This window comes from Hesperophylax consimilis, unplaced genomic scaffold (genome assembly GCF_061612785.1).
Source record: "Hesperophylax consimilis isolate HC1 unplaced genomic scaffold, BYU_Hcon_1.0 scaffold_34, whole genome shotgun sequence".
NCBI lineage: Eukaryota > Metazoa > Arthropoda > Insecta > Trichoptera > Limnephilidae > Hesperophylax > Hesperophylax consimilis.
In genome coordinates this window covers 764,539-781,045 of record NW_028301264.1, presented here as the reverse complement: position 1 = coordinate 781,045, position 16,507 = coordinate 764,539, and the positions used below count along the sequence as shown (strand labels likewise).

Genomic DNA, 16,507 nt, shown 5'->3' with positions numbered 1-16,507 from the left:
TGGTGTGTCACCTAATGGCAGCCTAGTGAGTGATTATGTTTTTTTTATTATTATTTTTTTTTTATGATAGATATTATCGGTGGCAATTTCCAAGAAGGGGGTAGGGGGCGGCGCAAACGAAGTGGCCTATACTTGTGAAAAGTACAAATACGGCCCTGCCTATACCCTTACGTGTCAAAAATAACCTTTTGAATTTTTTTATGTATATACCTCTCCAATAATAAATGTCATTTGTGTCAGGTGTGTGAGGAGCAGTGCTGCGAGGAGCAGGTGTTTCCCCTGGCCGTCAACTACCTGGACAGGGCTCTGTGCGGCCGAGCCTTCCCCCGTCACCAGCTTCAACTCCTGGCCTCCGCCTGCCTGCTGCTCGCCTCCAAGATCCGCCAGGGCGGGGTCCTCCCAGTCCCCATGCTCTGCATCTACACTGACAACAGCATCACACCGCACGAGCTCAGGGTGAGTCTAATTATTATCACATTGACAAATTTCATTGCACCTACCCTGATACAGCATCACGTCGGACGAGCACATGTTGAGTGTAATCATCAAATTGACCCTTTCCCGGCAGGGATAGAATGGATAGCCACAGAACTCTGTCTTGGTGCACTCTCCATTCGTTTATATTTATACATCGTCTCATACATTGGTACGCTTCTGTTAGTCTGACTCTTGACATGACCCAACACAAGTAGGAATTTGAATCAATACTTGACCGTGTCATGTCTTCCTCGCGTGTCCTCGACTTTATGATACTCGTATATTCGCTTGCGCGAGTTAACTTTTATCGTTCACTTTTATTTTAAAAAAATTAACTCTTATTTGGATATGATTATCCTTTTATTTTATTATAATGTTTTTACAAAAATATAAACAACAGGTAAGATACAATTTCAATTGGAAGCAATCAAGTTGAGCAATACGATAAACAAGTGTTTAGATTCAATCAACAAGACAGACTTATTTGATTAGGAAGATGCGGCCGTTTATATAGCGGTCCTAATTGCTTTATCATGTCAATTACCGGATCGTGTTCTTGATCGGCAAGTTTATTCGCTGGAGGTGCTTAGGTCCAGTTTATTAATTAACAACATTCCAATTACTAATTACTTAAATAATATTAATTACTAAACAATACTAATTATGAAACAATATTAATGATGAAACAATACTAATGACTAAACAAGGTGAAGTGCGGGGTGTAAGGGACGTCCTGCAATATCTTCTTGTAGATGATGGTCGTCTGGAGTAGTTAACTCTCCCCCCCTTAAATGGAAACTCCTTCGGGTTTCGAAGAGTTTACATAATTTCCATAGGATATATCAAACTACATACCATTATTATTAGGCAACTTGTTAGTGTGATATGTAGACTTCCATTGGTTTTTGTCACGTTGGTGGTGATACTGGAATCTTGATGTGGTTTCTCTATTTCGTCTACATGTAATGTGGGTAGCTGTAATACGTGTAGTTCTTCCCTGGAGTACGTGATGACTAACGTTTCTTTGTTGATAGTTCGCCCCATATTAAAAGTTTTTCCTTGTATGCTGCATTCGTCGTTGGTCACGAGTACTGATTTAGAAATAACAATACTCCTTTTATGTTGTGGACAATGTGCTTGTAGTGGTGTGGGCTGGTTACGAAATACATACATCATATTGTCTCCTATAGTATGAGTATATTCTTCTGGGCATATTATTTTGTGAAGGCTGCAGTTCTGCTCGTTGTGGTTTTCTAACACAAAGGTGGTGCAATCGTCAATGGTATTTATTTCTTTGTTGCACAAGCTGATTTGGTCTGAGATTATTTGGCATTTGCTTGCGACATACATTTGTTTTCCATCTCTCAATATTCGTCTGGATAGGAGGTGGGGTTGGAAGCATTGGGAACCAGGTTTGGATATTATAGGGATTATTTCATTATACATGTACACTGTATTTTCTACTAACGGAAGGGACAGAATAAAATGCAAGGTTTGTTTGGTTTTTATGAGTTTGACTTGTAGAAAGCGTTGAATAATATCAAAGTCTTTAGAAAATAATTGTTCTGAATTTATTTGTGATATTGAGTCCATGAAGACTTTTGGTTTAATAATGCTAGGATGGTACATTCCATGAGCGGCAAAGGTGATAGCTTCCGTGATTCTGGATACTAATTCAGTTATTGTCTCCGTTTGGTAAATTAAATGTGTTATCAACAAATCGGTTTGATCTTCGTAATGATCATGGCTTATTTGTGCCCATATAACTAATTGATTAAGTGAAATATTTTTAAGTTTAGTGTAATAATCTTCTAGTGTTCTTGAAGTTAAAGAGATTCGTTGTTGATTCAAATTTTGATTACTTTCTAGTTGTTGCATTATCTTATTCATATCATTATCATCTAAATTTCCCGTTATTACCTTAATTATCGACCCAATACCATTTATAAGACCTCGCTTATGTCTAGTTACTACTAGGTTATCTATCAGTGCATTATTATGATCAATTAAATATTTTAAACGTTCTAAGCCTACATTAGGTAAGGTTACATTATTACTTTTTATAAACTTATTGTAATTAAATTCTAATTGTTGCGACTGTTCGACCAATGTTGATAGGTCTAGTGTGTGGATGACGTGCCATTGGCCCTCGACAGCGCGTGCATCTCCAAGAGGTGCTACGATGAAGTGTTCATTGTCCGTCAGTTGGCGGATTCTCAATGTTTGCGTCAAGGCGATCAACCTGAAATAATTTAACACTATTTTTATGGATTGTCGCTAATCCTCTACGATTTTTATATTCTAAGACGTTATGAGGGAGAATGTTAGTTATCGTAAACGGTCCTTTGAATTTATTTTTATGTTTCCCTCGCGCTGTGATTTTTATTAATATCTGTTGTCCTATTGACATTTCTTGTTGGGTGCTATTTTTATTTACGCGTTCGAGTGTTTTATTTTTTGTTTTAGTTTGCATTTCGTGGATTAATTTTTGAAGGTTTTGACATTGATTAATATGATCGGTTACATAATTTTGGCTAATGACGCCATCGGCTGGCGGTGTTCGATTCCCATGACAAAAATGTATTTCGTTAGGGGTGTGTTTTGTTACACTATGTATTGTGTTATTATATGCGTTCATTGCTTAATTTACTTGTGTTTCCGGGGTAATATCTAATATTGCGTTACGTACTAATCTTAATATTTCCGTAAGTGTAGAATGGAAACGTTCTACATCGGCTTTAGACTGCGAATGACCGGTCGTGGTCACGTGAGCCTTTATTTTATAGGATTCTAGTAATTCGCGGGTAGTAGTGGACGTGAACGTAGTTTCGCGATCAAAGTGAATTTCTTTTGGTGCGCCGATTAAGGAGAACATCTTTACTAATATGTCACATATTGCGACATTGTTATCGACGGTGATTAATGTACAAGATGCCCATTTAGAGAATCTATCTATTATAGTAAGGAATTTTTGTCTACCGAAGTGATAAGTGTCGATTTGCCATATTTCCATCGGACAAGCGGGGGTAACAGTGGCTTCTAGGGGAGCTACAGTGGGGTGCCTTTCGTATTTGGCATTTTGACAAATTATACATGTTTGTAAATATGCCTTTATTTTGGATCGCATGTTATTAAAATAATATGTTCGCTTTACTGTTGCGAGTAGGGCATCTAGGCCCATATGACGTTGGTTTTCAACGTGCGCTAAATGTATTATTTTCTTTTGTTCCTCTATATCGGAAGGTTAATAATAATAATAATAATAATAATTGGATAATTTGTATAGCGCCGTTTTTGTGAAAAATCACCTCAAGGGCGCTGTACAATTTATTGCCTAGGATATACATTTGTTATTTAGACCAACTGTGCCAGCACGAGGCTCGTCATCTGTTCAGGCATGTGTCTGCCGCCAATATAGCGCTGACATGTGTCTGCTGCCAATAAAGAGCGCTGACACAACATCCTCACATAGACAACAAACCTTGGCAGCACCGCTGTGACGCTCGACGAAGACAGAAGATGGAGACTCTGCTGCAAGAGTCCTAGGTAGCGAAGGAACTGTACCAGCTGATGCAGGGAGAGAGACTACCCCGTCCACCAACTGTGCCAGCACGAGGCTCGTCATCCGTTCAGGCATGTGTCCGCCGCTAATATAGCGATGACATGTTGCAATGTCCCCCCCTCTGACTGTCTGTCCAACAACCCGACAGAGGTACATCGTCGATCAGGGCTCCCCAGCCGTGATCCGCCGCATCTGTGGTCAGAAAATGTGTAGGGCTGGGAACATGAAGAGTTGAAACATGATCTAAGTTGTTCATCCACCATTTCATTTCCGACAAGACTTCCTTCTTTATGGGAGATTTCTGCTGAGGGGTCAGCTAGAAAGTCGTCTAGGTACACAATGATCCTGATACCCCGTCTCCGCAGGATTTCTGCAATCCAATTTGTGATGGCTGCAAAGGCCTGTGGTGCACTGCTCAGGCCTTGAGGCAGGCATGTCATCTGTAAGTGAAGGCCTCCGTAATACAATCTCAGAAAGCAACGGTAAGCTTTTGCGACCGGTATGTGGAAGTAGGCCTGTGCTATTTTAATATTCGTATATCGTATTAACTGTAGTGAGTTCTTTTCGATATCTTTCCTATAACATTCGCTCACAATTTCATATAGTTTGTCGTCCTTAATAATTACGGCGTATTTATTCTTATCTAAACATAATTTTACATAATTTAAAAATATATTTCGTGCTTTATCGAGGGGAATGCACCAAACGTGATCCGTACCTGTTTCTTTTGTTTTCAACTTCCGTGATTCCTGATCACTTGTTTCTATAAATATCCTGTTCATACGTGGGGGTGGATGCTCATGACGAATCGGGATTCCTCCTTCATGATCGTCTACATTGCTATGCATGGTGTCGGCGACACTCTGGGCGTCCGAAGTGATTTCCACTCGTAACGAGTCTTGATCATCACTATCCTCACTATGATGGATCTCTACTCTTGATAATGCGTCGGCTACATGGTTTGTGCAGGCACGTTTGTGTTTTATAGTATAATCGTATTCCTGGAGTTTGAGTCTCCATCTTGTTAGTTTAGCATTAGGTTCCCTTAATTTAGTCAACCATATTAACGGTTGGTGATCAGTTTCGATCACAAAATGCTTACCATAAATATAAGGGCGGAATTGTTGGAGAGCCCATATTATTCCAAGTAATTCTTTCTCCGTTGTATTATACCTGCTTTCTGTTTTAGAAAGGGTTCGGGATATATACGCGACGGGCTGAGACTCTTGGCTAAGTACTGCGCCTAGTGCAATATTGCTCGCATCCGTCGTTACGGTGAATTCTTTATTGAAATCTGGCTATTTTAGAATTGGTGCGTTCATTAATAACTCTTTACAAAGATTAAAAGCATTTAAAAATTTATTATCTTGATTATTTATTTTTGCTCCTTTCCTAGTGCATTCTGTAAGTGGTTTTGTCACTTTACTTAGGCTAGGTGCAAACTTCCGATAGTAACCTATTAACCCTAAAAACGATTTAATTTCTTTTACTGTTTTAGGCAAAGGGAATTTACGTATGGCATCTAATTTACTGGGGTCAGGTTGTAACCCATTACTATTCAGTATATGGCCTAAAAATTTAATTTCTTCCTTAACGAATTCACATTTGTTCATATTTATTTTTAAGTTAGCTTCCCGAAGAGCATTGAATATCATTTCTAAACGCCTTAGGTGCTCTTTTTTATCCTTGGCATGTACAATTACATCGTCTAAATATACTAAACAAATTTTACCTATGTATTTACGCAATATATTATTCATCATTCGTTGAAACGTAGCCGGTGCGTTTTTTAACCCGAATGGCATTCGTACGAATTCATAATGTTGATTAGGGATAGTAAATCCTGTTTTTTCTATATCTTCTTCGGCCATTTTAATCTGGTGGTACCCACTTGTTAAATCTAGAGTTGAGAAAATCATCCAATAAATAAATAAACTTGTCGCTACGCGTTTGTTCATTAAGTTTCCTGTAGTCTATGACCATTCTCCACTTTTTGATTCCTGTTTGATCGAGTTTTTTCTCAACGATGTGGACCGGGCTTGCCCACGGCGAGTCGCTAGGCCTAATAATTCCATCGTTAAGAAGTTGGGCAACTTGCCGTTCAACCTCGAGCCTCTGCTCATACGGCAACCTATAAGCACGCTGATATACCGGTTCCTCCTTTAATAATTTAATTGTGTGCCTTACGTTAGGTGAGCAATTAGATACTAATTCTTCAGAAAACAAGTCTTTATTCTTCTCCAATAATTCGTCAAGTTCGGTCATGTCCATTACATGGAATAGTTGAACTTGTTTTGTTGGGGTTTTTAATACATTATTGTTATTATTACTACCATTTAGCATTAGCGTTGCATTCATTAATTTTAACATGTCTATTCCCATTAAGACATCGTATTTTTTAGAGAAATCAAAAATATAAAACCTCATTTTATTATTATTGTCTCCAAATACCTTTTTCCAAAATGGCGTCACAACCGTACCTCTATGAGTCGTTGTGGTGTGCGCCGTTTGTACCGAGAATTCCTCGTCAATATATTCGCAATCAAAAAACAATCTATTATATAAGGCTCTACTCATAAATGATTTAGAGCTACCAGTATCAATTAAAATTTTTATATTTAATGGAGCTTCTATATACGGAAGTCCATTATTTATGTGGTTTAGTTGGACTAAGTTTCTTGGGGATCTCCTTCGCTCATCCAAAAATCCTGGTCCTCCTGATCACATTGAAATAGCTCCTGTACCGTACGTCCATTACCTAAGTCTATGACCGGACCGCTGGACGAGCGCGGCATAGGCGCTGTTCTCATACTAACGTCCAGTTAGTATGAGAACATCAGTTATTGCGTTGCCACGGTTTATAATTATTATTAAAATTATTATTATTTGCGTTAAAATTGTTATGGTTCGGCCTATAACTGTTTTGATGATTTTGTGAGTTATTAAAGGACTTATTGAAGTTATTTTGTCCAAACTGAGTTGGGTGAAATTTATTTTGCATTGGTTGTGGGAAATTAGGGGCATGTTTAGCTTTGTTGTAGTGGAGTTCGCCATGCGCCTCCAACATACGTATCTCGACACACAAAGCGTCGTAATTTTTTGTTAAATTCGAACACTTAATATGTGTGGGTAAAAAATTTAACAATGTGTTAAGTGCCGTGTCTTTATATGGTTCCATTAGAACTTGCGCACTCGCTGGCCCATATTGATCCGAGATTTTTATTTTTATTGAAAATAATATCTGATTCATTTCGTGAATCAGAGTTCCAAAATCTTTATTGCCCCAATTGAAGTTTATTAACTCGGTCTGAAGCAATGTGACCGACTTGTTGTCACCACATTCAATTTTTAATGTTTCTAAAATTTTTTCAATATTATTTTCATGATCATTCATAAGGATCACCTGTAATGCCTTGCCGCGCAATCTCGAAATCACTCTTCCGACATTGCTTGGGGTATTGCCGTTTCGTGCAATGTAACCCCTAGCCGATTTTATAAATAAATTGATATCTTGCGCAGGGCCGCTATACTCCAGAATCGACTCCGAGTATTGGGGAGCGGGTCTCCCATTTGGCTGTGTCATTTTTTTTTTTTTAAACGTAAAAAGGAAATTTATAAAAAAAATTAACAATTTAAAAAAAAAATTACAATTCTTCTTAAAAGACTTTAATTTTATCTCTAACCTTTTGGATAAGGTAGGGAAAAGGATCTATCATTCGGATGGGATAGACGAACAATTGAAAAATGTACTTACATGAATGTTGTTGCAGCTATCTTCAGCATGTTTTCTTCAGTTAACGATTTTTTTTTGTGGTGGTCCTTCACGTTGAGGTATAAAAATACCTAGGGAGTCCTGGCTACGGCCAAGTTTAACAGCTTCCTCGAATTTTTTTATGACCCACGTACTGGGCGCCAGTTAACTTTTATCGTTCACTTTTATTTAAAAAAAATGAACTCTTATTTGGATATGATTATCCTTTTATTTTATTATAATGTTTTTACAAAAATATAAACAACAGGTAAGATACAATTTCAATTGGAAGCAATCAAGTTGAGCAATACGATAAACAAGTGTTTAGATTCAATCAACAAGACAGACTTATTTGATTAGGAAGATGCGGCCGTTTATATAGCGGTCCTAATTGATTGGTCATGTCAATTACCGGATCGTGTTCTTGATCGGCAAGTTTATTCGCTGGAGGTGCTTAGGTCCAGTTTATTAATTAACAACATTCCAATTACTAATTACTTAAATAATATTAATTACTAAACAATACTAATTATGAAACAATATTAATGATGAAACAATACTAATGACTAAACAAGGGTGCGGGTGCATGGCGCGGTTTTAACTTTGACGACTTCCTGTCAGAACTAAAAGCTTCTCCGCTCTGTACACATAGCGCATGGGAAACAGAGTCGCCAACCAAACTAGCAGCAGATTATAACACCATCCTTTCAACCCTTTTAAATACATATGCTCCAATTTCTACAAAAACTCGGCGTCTACGAAAATCTGATGCCTGGTTTGACGAAGAATGTCGGAGCCAGAAGAGATTGATGCGTAAATTGGAGAGGTCCTACAGACACTCGGGGGTTACATCACGGAACGATTGGATACAGGCTCAAATAGAGTACATGATCTTAATCCGTTCAAAAAGGTCTGAATATTGGACAAATAGGATCACTTCAGAGCGTCAAAATCCACGTAGTCTTTGGAACTCGGTTAAGACAGTCATTGCTGATGTCCATGCACCAAATACAATCGACATAGCTCCGGAAATCTTCTCCAAGTTTTTCCTTGACAAAATTGAGTCAATACGAGCCCTAACAACCTACGCTCCACCACCGTATTTTACTAAATGCAATAGAGAAAACCTTTCTGCCTTCAAACCTACATCCCTAGAAGAAGTAAGGAAATTAATTCTTACTTCACCGAACAAGCAGTGTTCGCTCGACCCTATTCCAACGTGGCTACTGAAAAAGTGTTGCAATGAAATTGCTCCCTTTTTAGTTCATCTTTTCAATAAGTCACTTAGCACGGGTGACTTTCCAAAATCCCTTAAATCAGCTATCGTAACTCCATTATTAAAAAAACCACAACTGGACGCTGAAGATCTTTCAAATTACCGACCCGTTTCAAATCTGCCTTTTATATCAAAAATATTAGAAAAAATAGCTGCCTCACAGGTCATATGTCACTTAAATTCAAATGAATTATTAACTAAATACCAATCTGCATATAGACGGTTCCACTCCACAGAAACCGGGTTACTACGTGTTTTGTCGGACATAACTACTGCCATTGAGTCGGGTAAACTGGCACTTCTTTCAGTCTTTCAGTCATTTGACACGATTGACCATGACTTTCTTATTAAACGATTAGATGAATCATTTGGTTTAAACTGTGATGTTAAGACCTGGCTGACATCGTACCTGGCCAACCGTTTACAAGCCGTAAAAGTGGGAAAAAACCAATCAAATTATGCAACCCTTTCATCTGGAGTACCCCAAGGGTCCGTTCTGGGCCCACTACTCTTCATCCTCTTCACAAATGATGTTTTTTTTTTTTTTTTTTTTATTCACATTTAAACCCGCTAAACTACTTATGTAGTTTGTCAGCAGGGACATAGAGACAACATTTATAAAATCATAAGATACAATTTGAACGGTAAAATAATGTCGCTAAAATAATAGAATCATTCGGCCTTCTATCTCACTGCTACGCTGATGACCAGCAAGTTTATTTTTACTGCTTACCAGAAGAAATAAACAGTCTAAAAATTCGTATAACTGAGTGTATAGAAGCAATTACTCGCTGGATGACCTCAAATAGATTGAAACTGAATCCCACAAAGACTGAGTTTCTGTGGACTGCTACAAGCAGACGTCAGCATAACATAGAAAACTCCCCAATAACCATTTCCGGAAGTGACATCACTCCAAAAACGTGCATCAAATTACTGGGTGTCAATCTGGACGCTAATTTTTCCCTTAAAACTCAGGTGAACAGAACTGTAAGCACGGGGTTCTTTCAATTAAGGCAAATTAAAGCAGTGCGGAGAAACCTGCCAACAGAGGCGACTAAATTGCTAGTCAATTCCTATGTTGCTTCACGTCTAGATTATTGCAACGGAATATATGCAAGTCTCCCTAAATGTCAAATCAACAAATTACAATCCGTTTTCAACGCCGCGGCAAGGCTTATCACCGGAGTATCTAAATACTCCCACATTTCAGAGCATCTCAAAAATCTGCAATGGCTCAAATGTCCTGAAAGAATCCAGTTCAAGGTATGCTGGATGGTATTTAAGTCACTTAACGGAATGGCTCCGGCTTATTTATCAGAATTGTGTATTCCAGAAGATTCCAATTCCCGACAGTCAACCCTTAGGTCAGCAACGTCATCAGCTATCGGAAGGTTGAAGGAACCAAAGCGCACACCAGATACTAAGTTCGGTGAGCGTGCTTTTGCCGTGTCAGGACCTAAAGCCTGGAATGGACTGCCACATGATTTGAGAATGATCGCAGACTCGACAGAATTTAGGTCTAAACTTAAAACGCACCTTTTCAGACAGTCGTATCCATAATTTCAGAAACCTCCACTTTCACAGTTGACGGCAATTTAAATTAACAAAATGTAAAAAATACTAAAAATAAAATAAAATAAATAAAAATAATAATTAAAAATAAATAAATAAAAATGATAACAACTAACAATTTGTAGGCTTTTAAGACAGTTAAAATACATTTAAATTAAAATAAAAACTATAGCAGACTTAAGATCATGCGACGACCAGTGTTTTTTGATATAGTGTCCTCTGCGTGCAGTTCTATCTTTTATAAGCATAAACTTTTTAATATAAGTGTGTTTGTTGGAAGTGACTTGCCAGGTAAGTATGTTTTGGTATCTTTTCTAAATAACAAATGTAGATCCTAGGAAATAAATTGTACAGCGCCCTTGAGGTGATTTTTCACAAAAACGGCGCTCTACAAATTATCCAATTATTATTATTATTATTATTATTATTGATGGTCGTCTGGAGTAGTTAACTCGCGTGAAACGTTAGCATGACATTCGTTTCTACGTCTATTCGCTCTACGTCGCTTTTGTGATCTCGTGTGTTTGTCTCTTACATCGGCCTTGCACTATTTTCTGATCTCCACATTCGTAAAAACATTTTATTTCTACTCTATTAAGTTTTTAATAATAATAATAATAATTGGATGACTTGTATAGCGCCGTTTTTGTGCAAAATCACCTCAAGGGCGCTGTACAAACTTATAATCTATGTTCTTACTTAACTACTTATGGAGAAAATATACAGTACAATACTTACCTGGTAGGTCACTTGAGATTAACACTATTAACATTATCGAATTGTTTATTGGCGGAATTTAGATACAGGATTTAGGACTTTATTGAAAAATTGAATACAACTGGACTTTCTCTTAGGAATGGTATATTTAATTTAAGGGTACGACAGCTCGAAAAGGTAAGTTTTCAGTTTAGACCTGAATTCTGTTGGACTTGTTATGGATCTTAGTTCCGGAGGGAGTTTATTCCAAGCCTTCGGCCCAGATACTCCGAAAGCGCGATCACCAAACTTAGTATTTGGCTTGCGCTTAGGTTCTATCAGTCTGCCTACAGCTGATGATGTTGCTGATCTAAGCGTTGACTGCCTCAGACCAGTGTTTTCCGGGACGCATAGTTCGGAGATGTAGGGTGGGGCCATTTCATTGATGGATTTAAACACCACCCAGCACAGTTTTTACTGGATTCTTTCAGGGCACTTGAGCCAGTGAAGGTTACGAAGGTGTTCTGAAATGTGTGAATATTTTGAAACCCCGGTTATGAGCCGTGCTGCTGCATTAAACACTGATTGAAGTTTGTCAATTTGATATTTTGGAAGGCTGGCATAAATGCCGTGTTGCAGTAATCGAGACGTGAGACTACGTAAGAGTTGACAAGTAGTTTTGTTGCTTCTGTAGGAAGGTTTCTTCGGACAGACTTGAGTTGTCTTAGGTGAAAAAAACCGGTGCTTACAGTCCTATTTATTTGACTTTTAAACGAAAAGTCTGAATCTAAATTGACACCGAGAAGTTTAACTGTTGTTTTTGGGATGATATCGCTGCCGGAAATAGTAATAGGTGAATTGTCTATGAAATGTTGACGTTTGTTTGTGGCTGCCCAGAGAAACTCAGTCTTAGATGGATTGAGCTTCAGCTTGTTTGAAGACATCCAACGAGTTATTGCTTCTAGACATTCAGTTATACGGATCTTGAGACTATTGATTTCATTTGGAGCACAGTAAAAATAAACTTGCTGATCGTCAGCGTAGCAGTGAGACAAGAGATCAAATGACTCGATTATTTTTGCGACATCATTTGTAAAAAGGATGAAGAGAAGTGGACCCAAAACGGATCCCTGGGGTACCCCAGAAGAAAGTGTTGCGAAGATGGAGAGTTTATTTCCAACCCTCACGGCTTGTAAGCGATTGGATAAATAGGATACCAGCCAATTTTTTATGTCGGATTTCAAACCAAATGTTTCCTCTAATCTCCTTATGAGGAATTCATGATCAATCGTGTCAAACGCTGCACTCATGTCTAGGAGTGAGATAAGTGATAGCTTACCTGACTCTACGGCAAGAGTTATGTCTGATAGCATACGAAGTAGTCCGGTTTCAGTTGAGTGGAACTTTCTGTACGCAGATTGACGTTTTGTGAATAATTTATTTGAATTCAAGTGACTGGTTATTTGTGCGGCAGCAATTTTCTCCAGGATTTTTGAAATAAATGGTAGATTTGAAACGGGTCGATAATTACCTAAGTTATCGGCGTCTAGTTTTGAATTTTTCAGGATTGGTGTAACTACAGCTGACTTGAGTGGTTCAGGAAAGTCACCCGTGCTAAGTGATTTATTGAAAACGTGAACTAGGAATGGCGCTAAAACAGTAGAACATTGTTTTAATAACCATGTCGGTATGGGATCAAGACTGCACTGTTTATTAGGCGAGCTTGAAATAATTTTTATTACTTCTTCCAGCGTTGTGGGTTTGAAGGACGACAAAATTCCTTTAGAATTTAAAGTGAATATTGGCGGAGGGGCGTGAGATGCGGAAGCACGAATGGATTCAATTTTTTCCCGAAAAAAAATTGAGAAGGCTTCCGGGGTAATATCTATTTTCTTTGGAACAGTGACTTCGGAAATTACAGTCTTTATTGAGTTCCAAAGACGTCGCGGGTTGGTTCGCTCAGAGTTAATCTTTTCTTTCCAATAGTCTGATCTTTTGGAATTAATTTTACACGTATACAGTTTTTGAGCAAGGATCCACTCGTCTCTTGTAGTTACAGAAGAGTTTTTCCTATAGGTCCTCTCTAATTTCCGCATAAGTCTCTTCTGGTTTCGACATTCATCGTCAAACCAGCCGTCAGACTTTCGAACTTTCCGTGTTTTTGATGATGTCGGGGCATATTTATTTAACAGACATGAAAGTGTTTTATTATATGTCTTGACAAGTTCGGTAGGGGTCTTTGTTTCCCAAACATTGGGTGTACATAAGAGAGAGGTCTGTAACTCTTCCAGAAAATCGCTAAAGCAAAATTTACGCCATTCCCTTGATACAATTGTTCTATATGGTACTCTAGGCGGGTTAAAATCAATATCAGTGCAAACGAGCCGATGGTCTGACAGTCCTATATCACGAATATCTGCTGAAAGCGGTGTATCACTGTTCTTTGAAATTAGTACATCTAATGTACCACCAGCATCATGAGTTGGGACGTCGACCCATTGGTGGCATCCAAAGCTGGCTAACAGATCTAAGAATTTAACAGTGTTTGGTGATGTCACGCGCTCGAGACGAATATTAATGTCGCCTGTAATAATGAGTGCGTCGGAGAGTCCGACTGAAAGTTCCAAAAACTGTGAAAACTCATTATAAAATTCGACAGAGATGGGTTTCGATCCGGGTCTATAAAGGGTGCACAACATGAACGACGTTCCTGAAGAAGAAACCCTGCATCCAATATACTCAAACGTGTTAAATGTACCGAGAGCTACTTTGTTTAGCCGTAATCCTGATCGGGCTATTATCGCGACACCCCCGTGATTCACGTGTGAGATATTGTTTGATGGTAGGTCCCCACTAGGTCGGGCTTCTTCAAGAACCACATACCCTAAAGCTCTGAGTCTCTTAATTGAGTACGAATCACTGTTCTCGTGCCAAGTTTCTGTGACCGTAAGGATATGGAGTTTTTGGTCTCTGAAAATATCGTCCACCACCTCTAGTTTGTTGTTAAGGGATCGCGCATTCCAGGAACCAATCGCAAGCTGTCTGCTCCTGTAGTTGGCATGTCGTTCTAATCTAATTTCATTTAAGTTGTTGTGGAATTTATCAGAATCGCGGAGGGCTATAGACGGTAGGTAATTCTGTTTGTCGATTGATCCGACTACTTGAACACCCTGTACTGACGGATACTTATTATTATTTTCATTACTATTGTTATTATTAATAATTATTGGAACGTATTGTTCCTCCCTGCATAAATATTTTGTTTTTTGTCCACCGCGACACCCCCTGTATCTAAATTTCACATTCGGATCACGGACTGGATTGTATATGGTTGCTTTTGCAGTCACTGAAGGGTTCAACACACTATCACTTTTAAAACTTGTTGTAAAATGTTTTTTATGATAGCGTCCAGCACGACAACCCCGAGATCTAATTTTATGAGTAGTATTATTATCGCGTCCAAGGTCATATAATGATATTTTTGCAGCTAATTTAGGGTCCGTAAAAACACTTTCACTTTTGAGATGTAGTAGTGTCGCCCTGTCGTATCGGATATTGTTTACAGTCACCATAGTTCAAAGAATACCCATTATAAATCACTTGACGCATTTACACTTGACACGGTTGCTCGGTTCTCTTTACACTGCACATGTGGCCTATTCCTTCGGCCGATTACCGATGCTCAGAGTTATTGTGCACTTCTAGAAACACCGTGGCAGATTTGAACATAAAATATTTGAAATTTTGTATTAAAACTTGAATTAATCTCGAATCAGTGACACTAAAATTATTTTATTTTTATACATCTAACTTAAAAATTATTGCGGTTGCAATATGAGGTTTAAGTACTTTATCAATGCTTTCACAGTGCAAGGTTTTCAAATAGTACAATAGTCACCGCATCCATGTCGCTCCTATAACTTTTAAAAATACCTACTTGTAAGCATTATTCAACTATAATTGAAAATCGTCATAATAATACAAGTTTTTTAACCCAAAACACTTGGTCATGCCCAGCGGCGTAGCTACCTAGGGGCTACGCGGGGCAGCGCCCCGGGGCCCTCAAGCTCAGGGGGCCCTCGAATCTTTACCAGAAATCTCGATCGAACTGAACTTTTGGAAATTTCTCCCATTTTCAAAATAAACATGACAGGTTGCAACTTGCAATCCCACTTTAATCATGACAACTCAGTTGAGAGAAATTCAAAAGTTATGCCTAGGGAATTCCCCTAAATTCTTGTGTTGTCAATTTGACGGATAGTGATATGTGCGTCATTCCCCAACGACACTTGTAGCGTATTAAAATATGGATAAAAATAAGAAACCCAGTGGTGCATTTAAACGCAAACAACGCCAAGAAAGAGAAGATAGTAAACAAAAATTACCCAAAATTGACAAGTTTTTTAGTCAGCCTTCTGCAAGTACATCTGGCCAAAATATTTCTATTGATAGTGACTCAAATAATGTGGTAACTGGAGTGTTGGTTGAGAAGCCTACTGAAGAAGATTCGACAATTATTGCAGTTGGAGATACCTCCGCCGCCGATCATGTGAACGTGGATGATGTTTGCATGACACACATAAGAGCGGAGGGTTTGGAGGAACCACAGACCTCAAATATTCTTATGACTTGGGAAACTTCACGAACAAAATATTAAGTGATAACTAAAAACGTCAAGTTCTTGATATGGGGCCTTTACAGCCTTCAGGACCTTTTCCAACAGACATCAACCAGAACAATAGGTGTTTTTCAGAATCGTACTACTTTTCGTGTTCTAAATATGGGCCAGTTAATCGTTTTTGGTTGTGTTATTCCAAAATACTAGACGCTGCCTATTGTCAACCCTGCTGGTTATTTACTTCACAAAGGAATAATGTTTGATGTACGGGAATTCGAGATTGGAAGCATTTATCAGAAAGAATTAAACAACACAGTTGTTCGAGTGGCCAAAAAGGCAAAGAAAAGTTAATAAACATTTTGATGAATAAGCTGCTGATCACCGATTTCCAAACCGAGAATATATTTCCAAACCGAAAAAATATTTAAAATTGAGATTTTCAATAATGTACTAGGCACAGTAATATCTCAATTAGATACACGTTTTATTGGTATGAGTGCAGTCTGTCATATATTCGATTTTCTAACACCAACATTTTTATTACATGTTGAT

At 38.3% G+C, this 16,507-nt stretch overlaps 1 protein-coding gene across 1 annotated transcript in view; it reads left to right on the top strand.

Annotated features, from left to right (window-relative positions):
* The window catches only part of LOC149409154 (G1/S-specific cyclin-D2-like), a 267,827-nt gene that overhangs the window by 29,864 nt on the left and 221,456 nt on the right, over window positions 1-16,507 (top strand). The window contains exon 2 of the mRNA XM_089650087.1: window positions 241-456. Within this exon, the coding sequence (XP_089506213.1) occupies window positions 241-456 (216 nt within the window). The remainder of the gene's footprint in view (window positions 1-240; window positions 457-16,507) is intronic.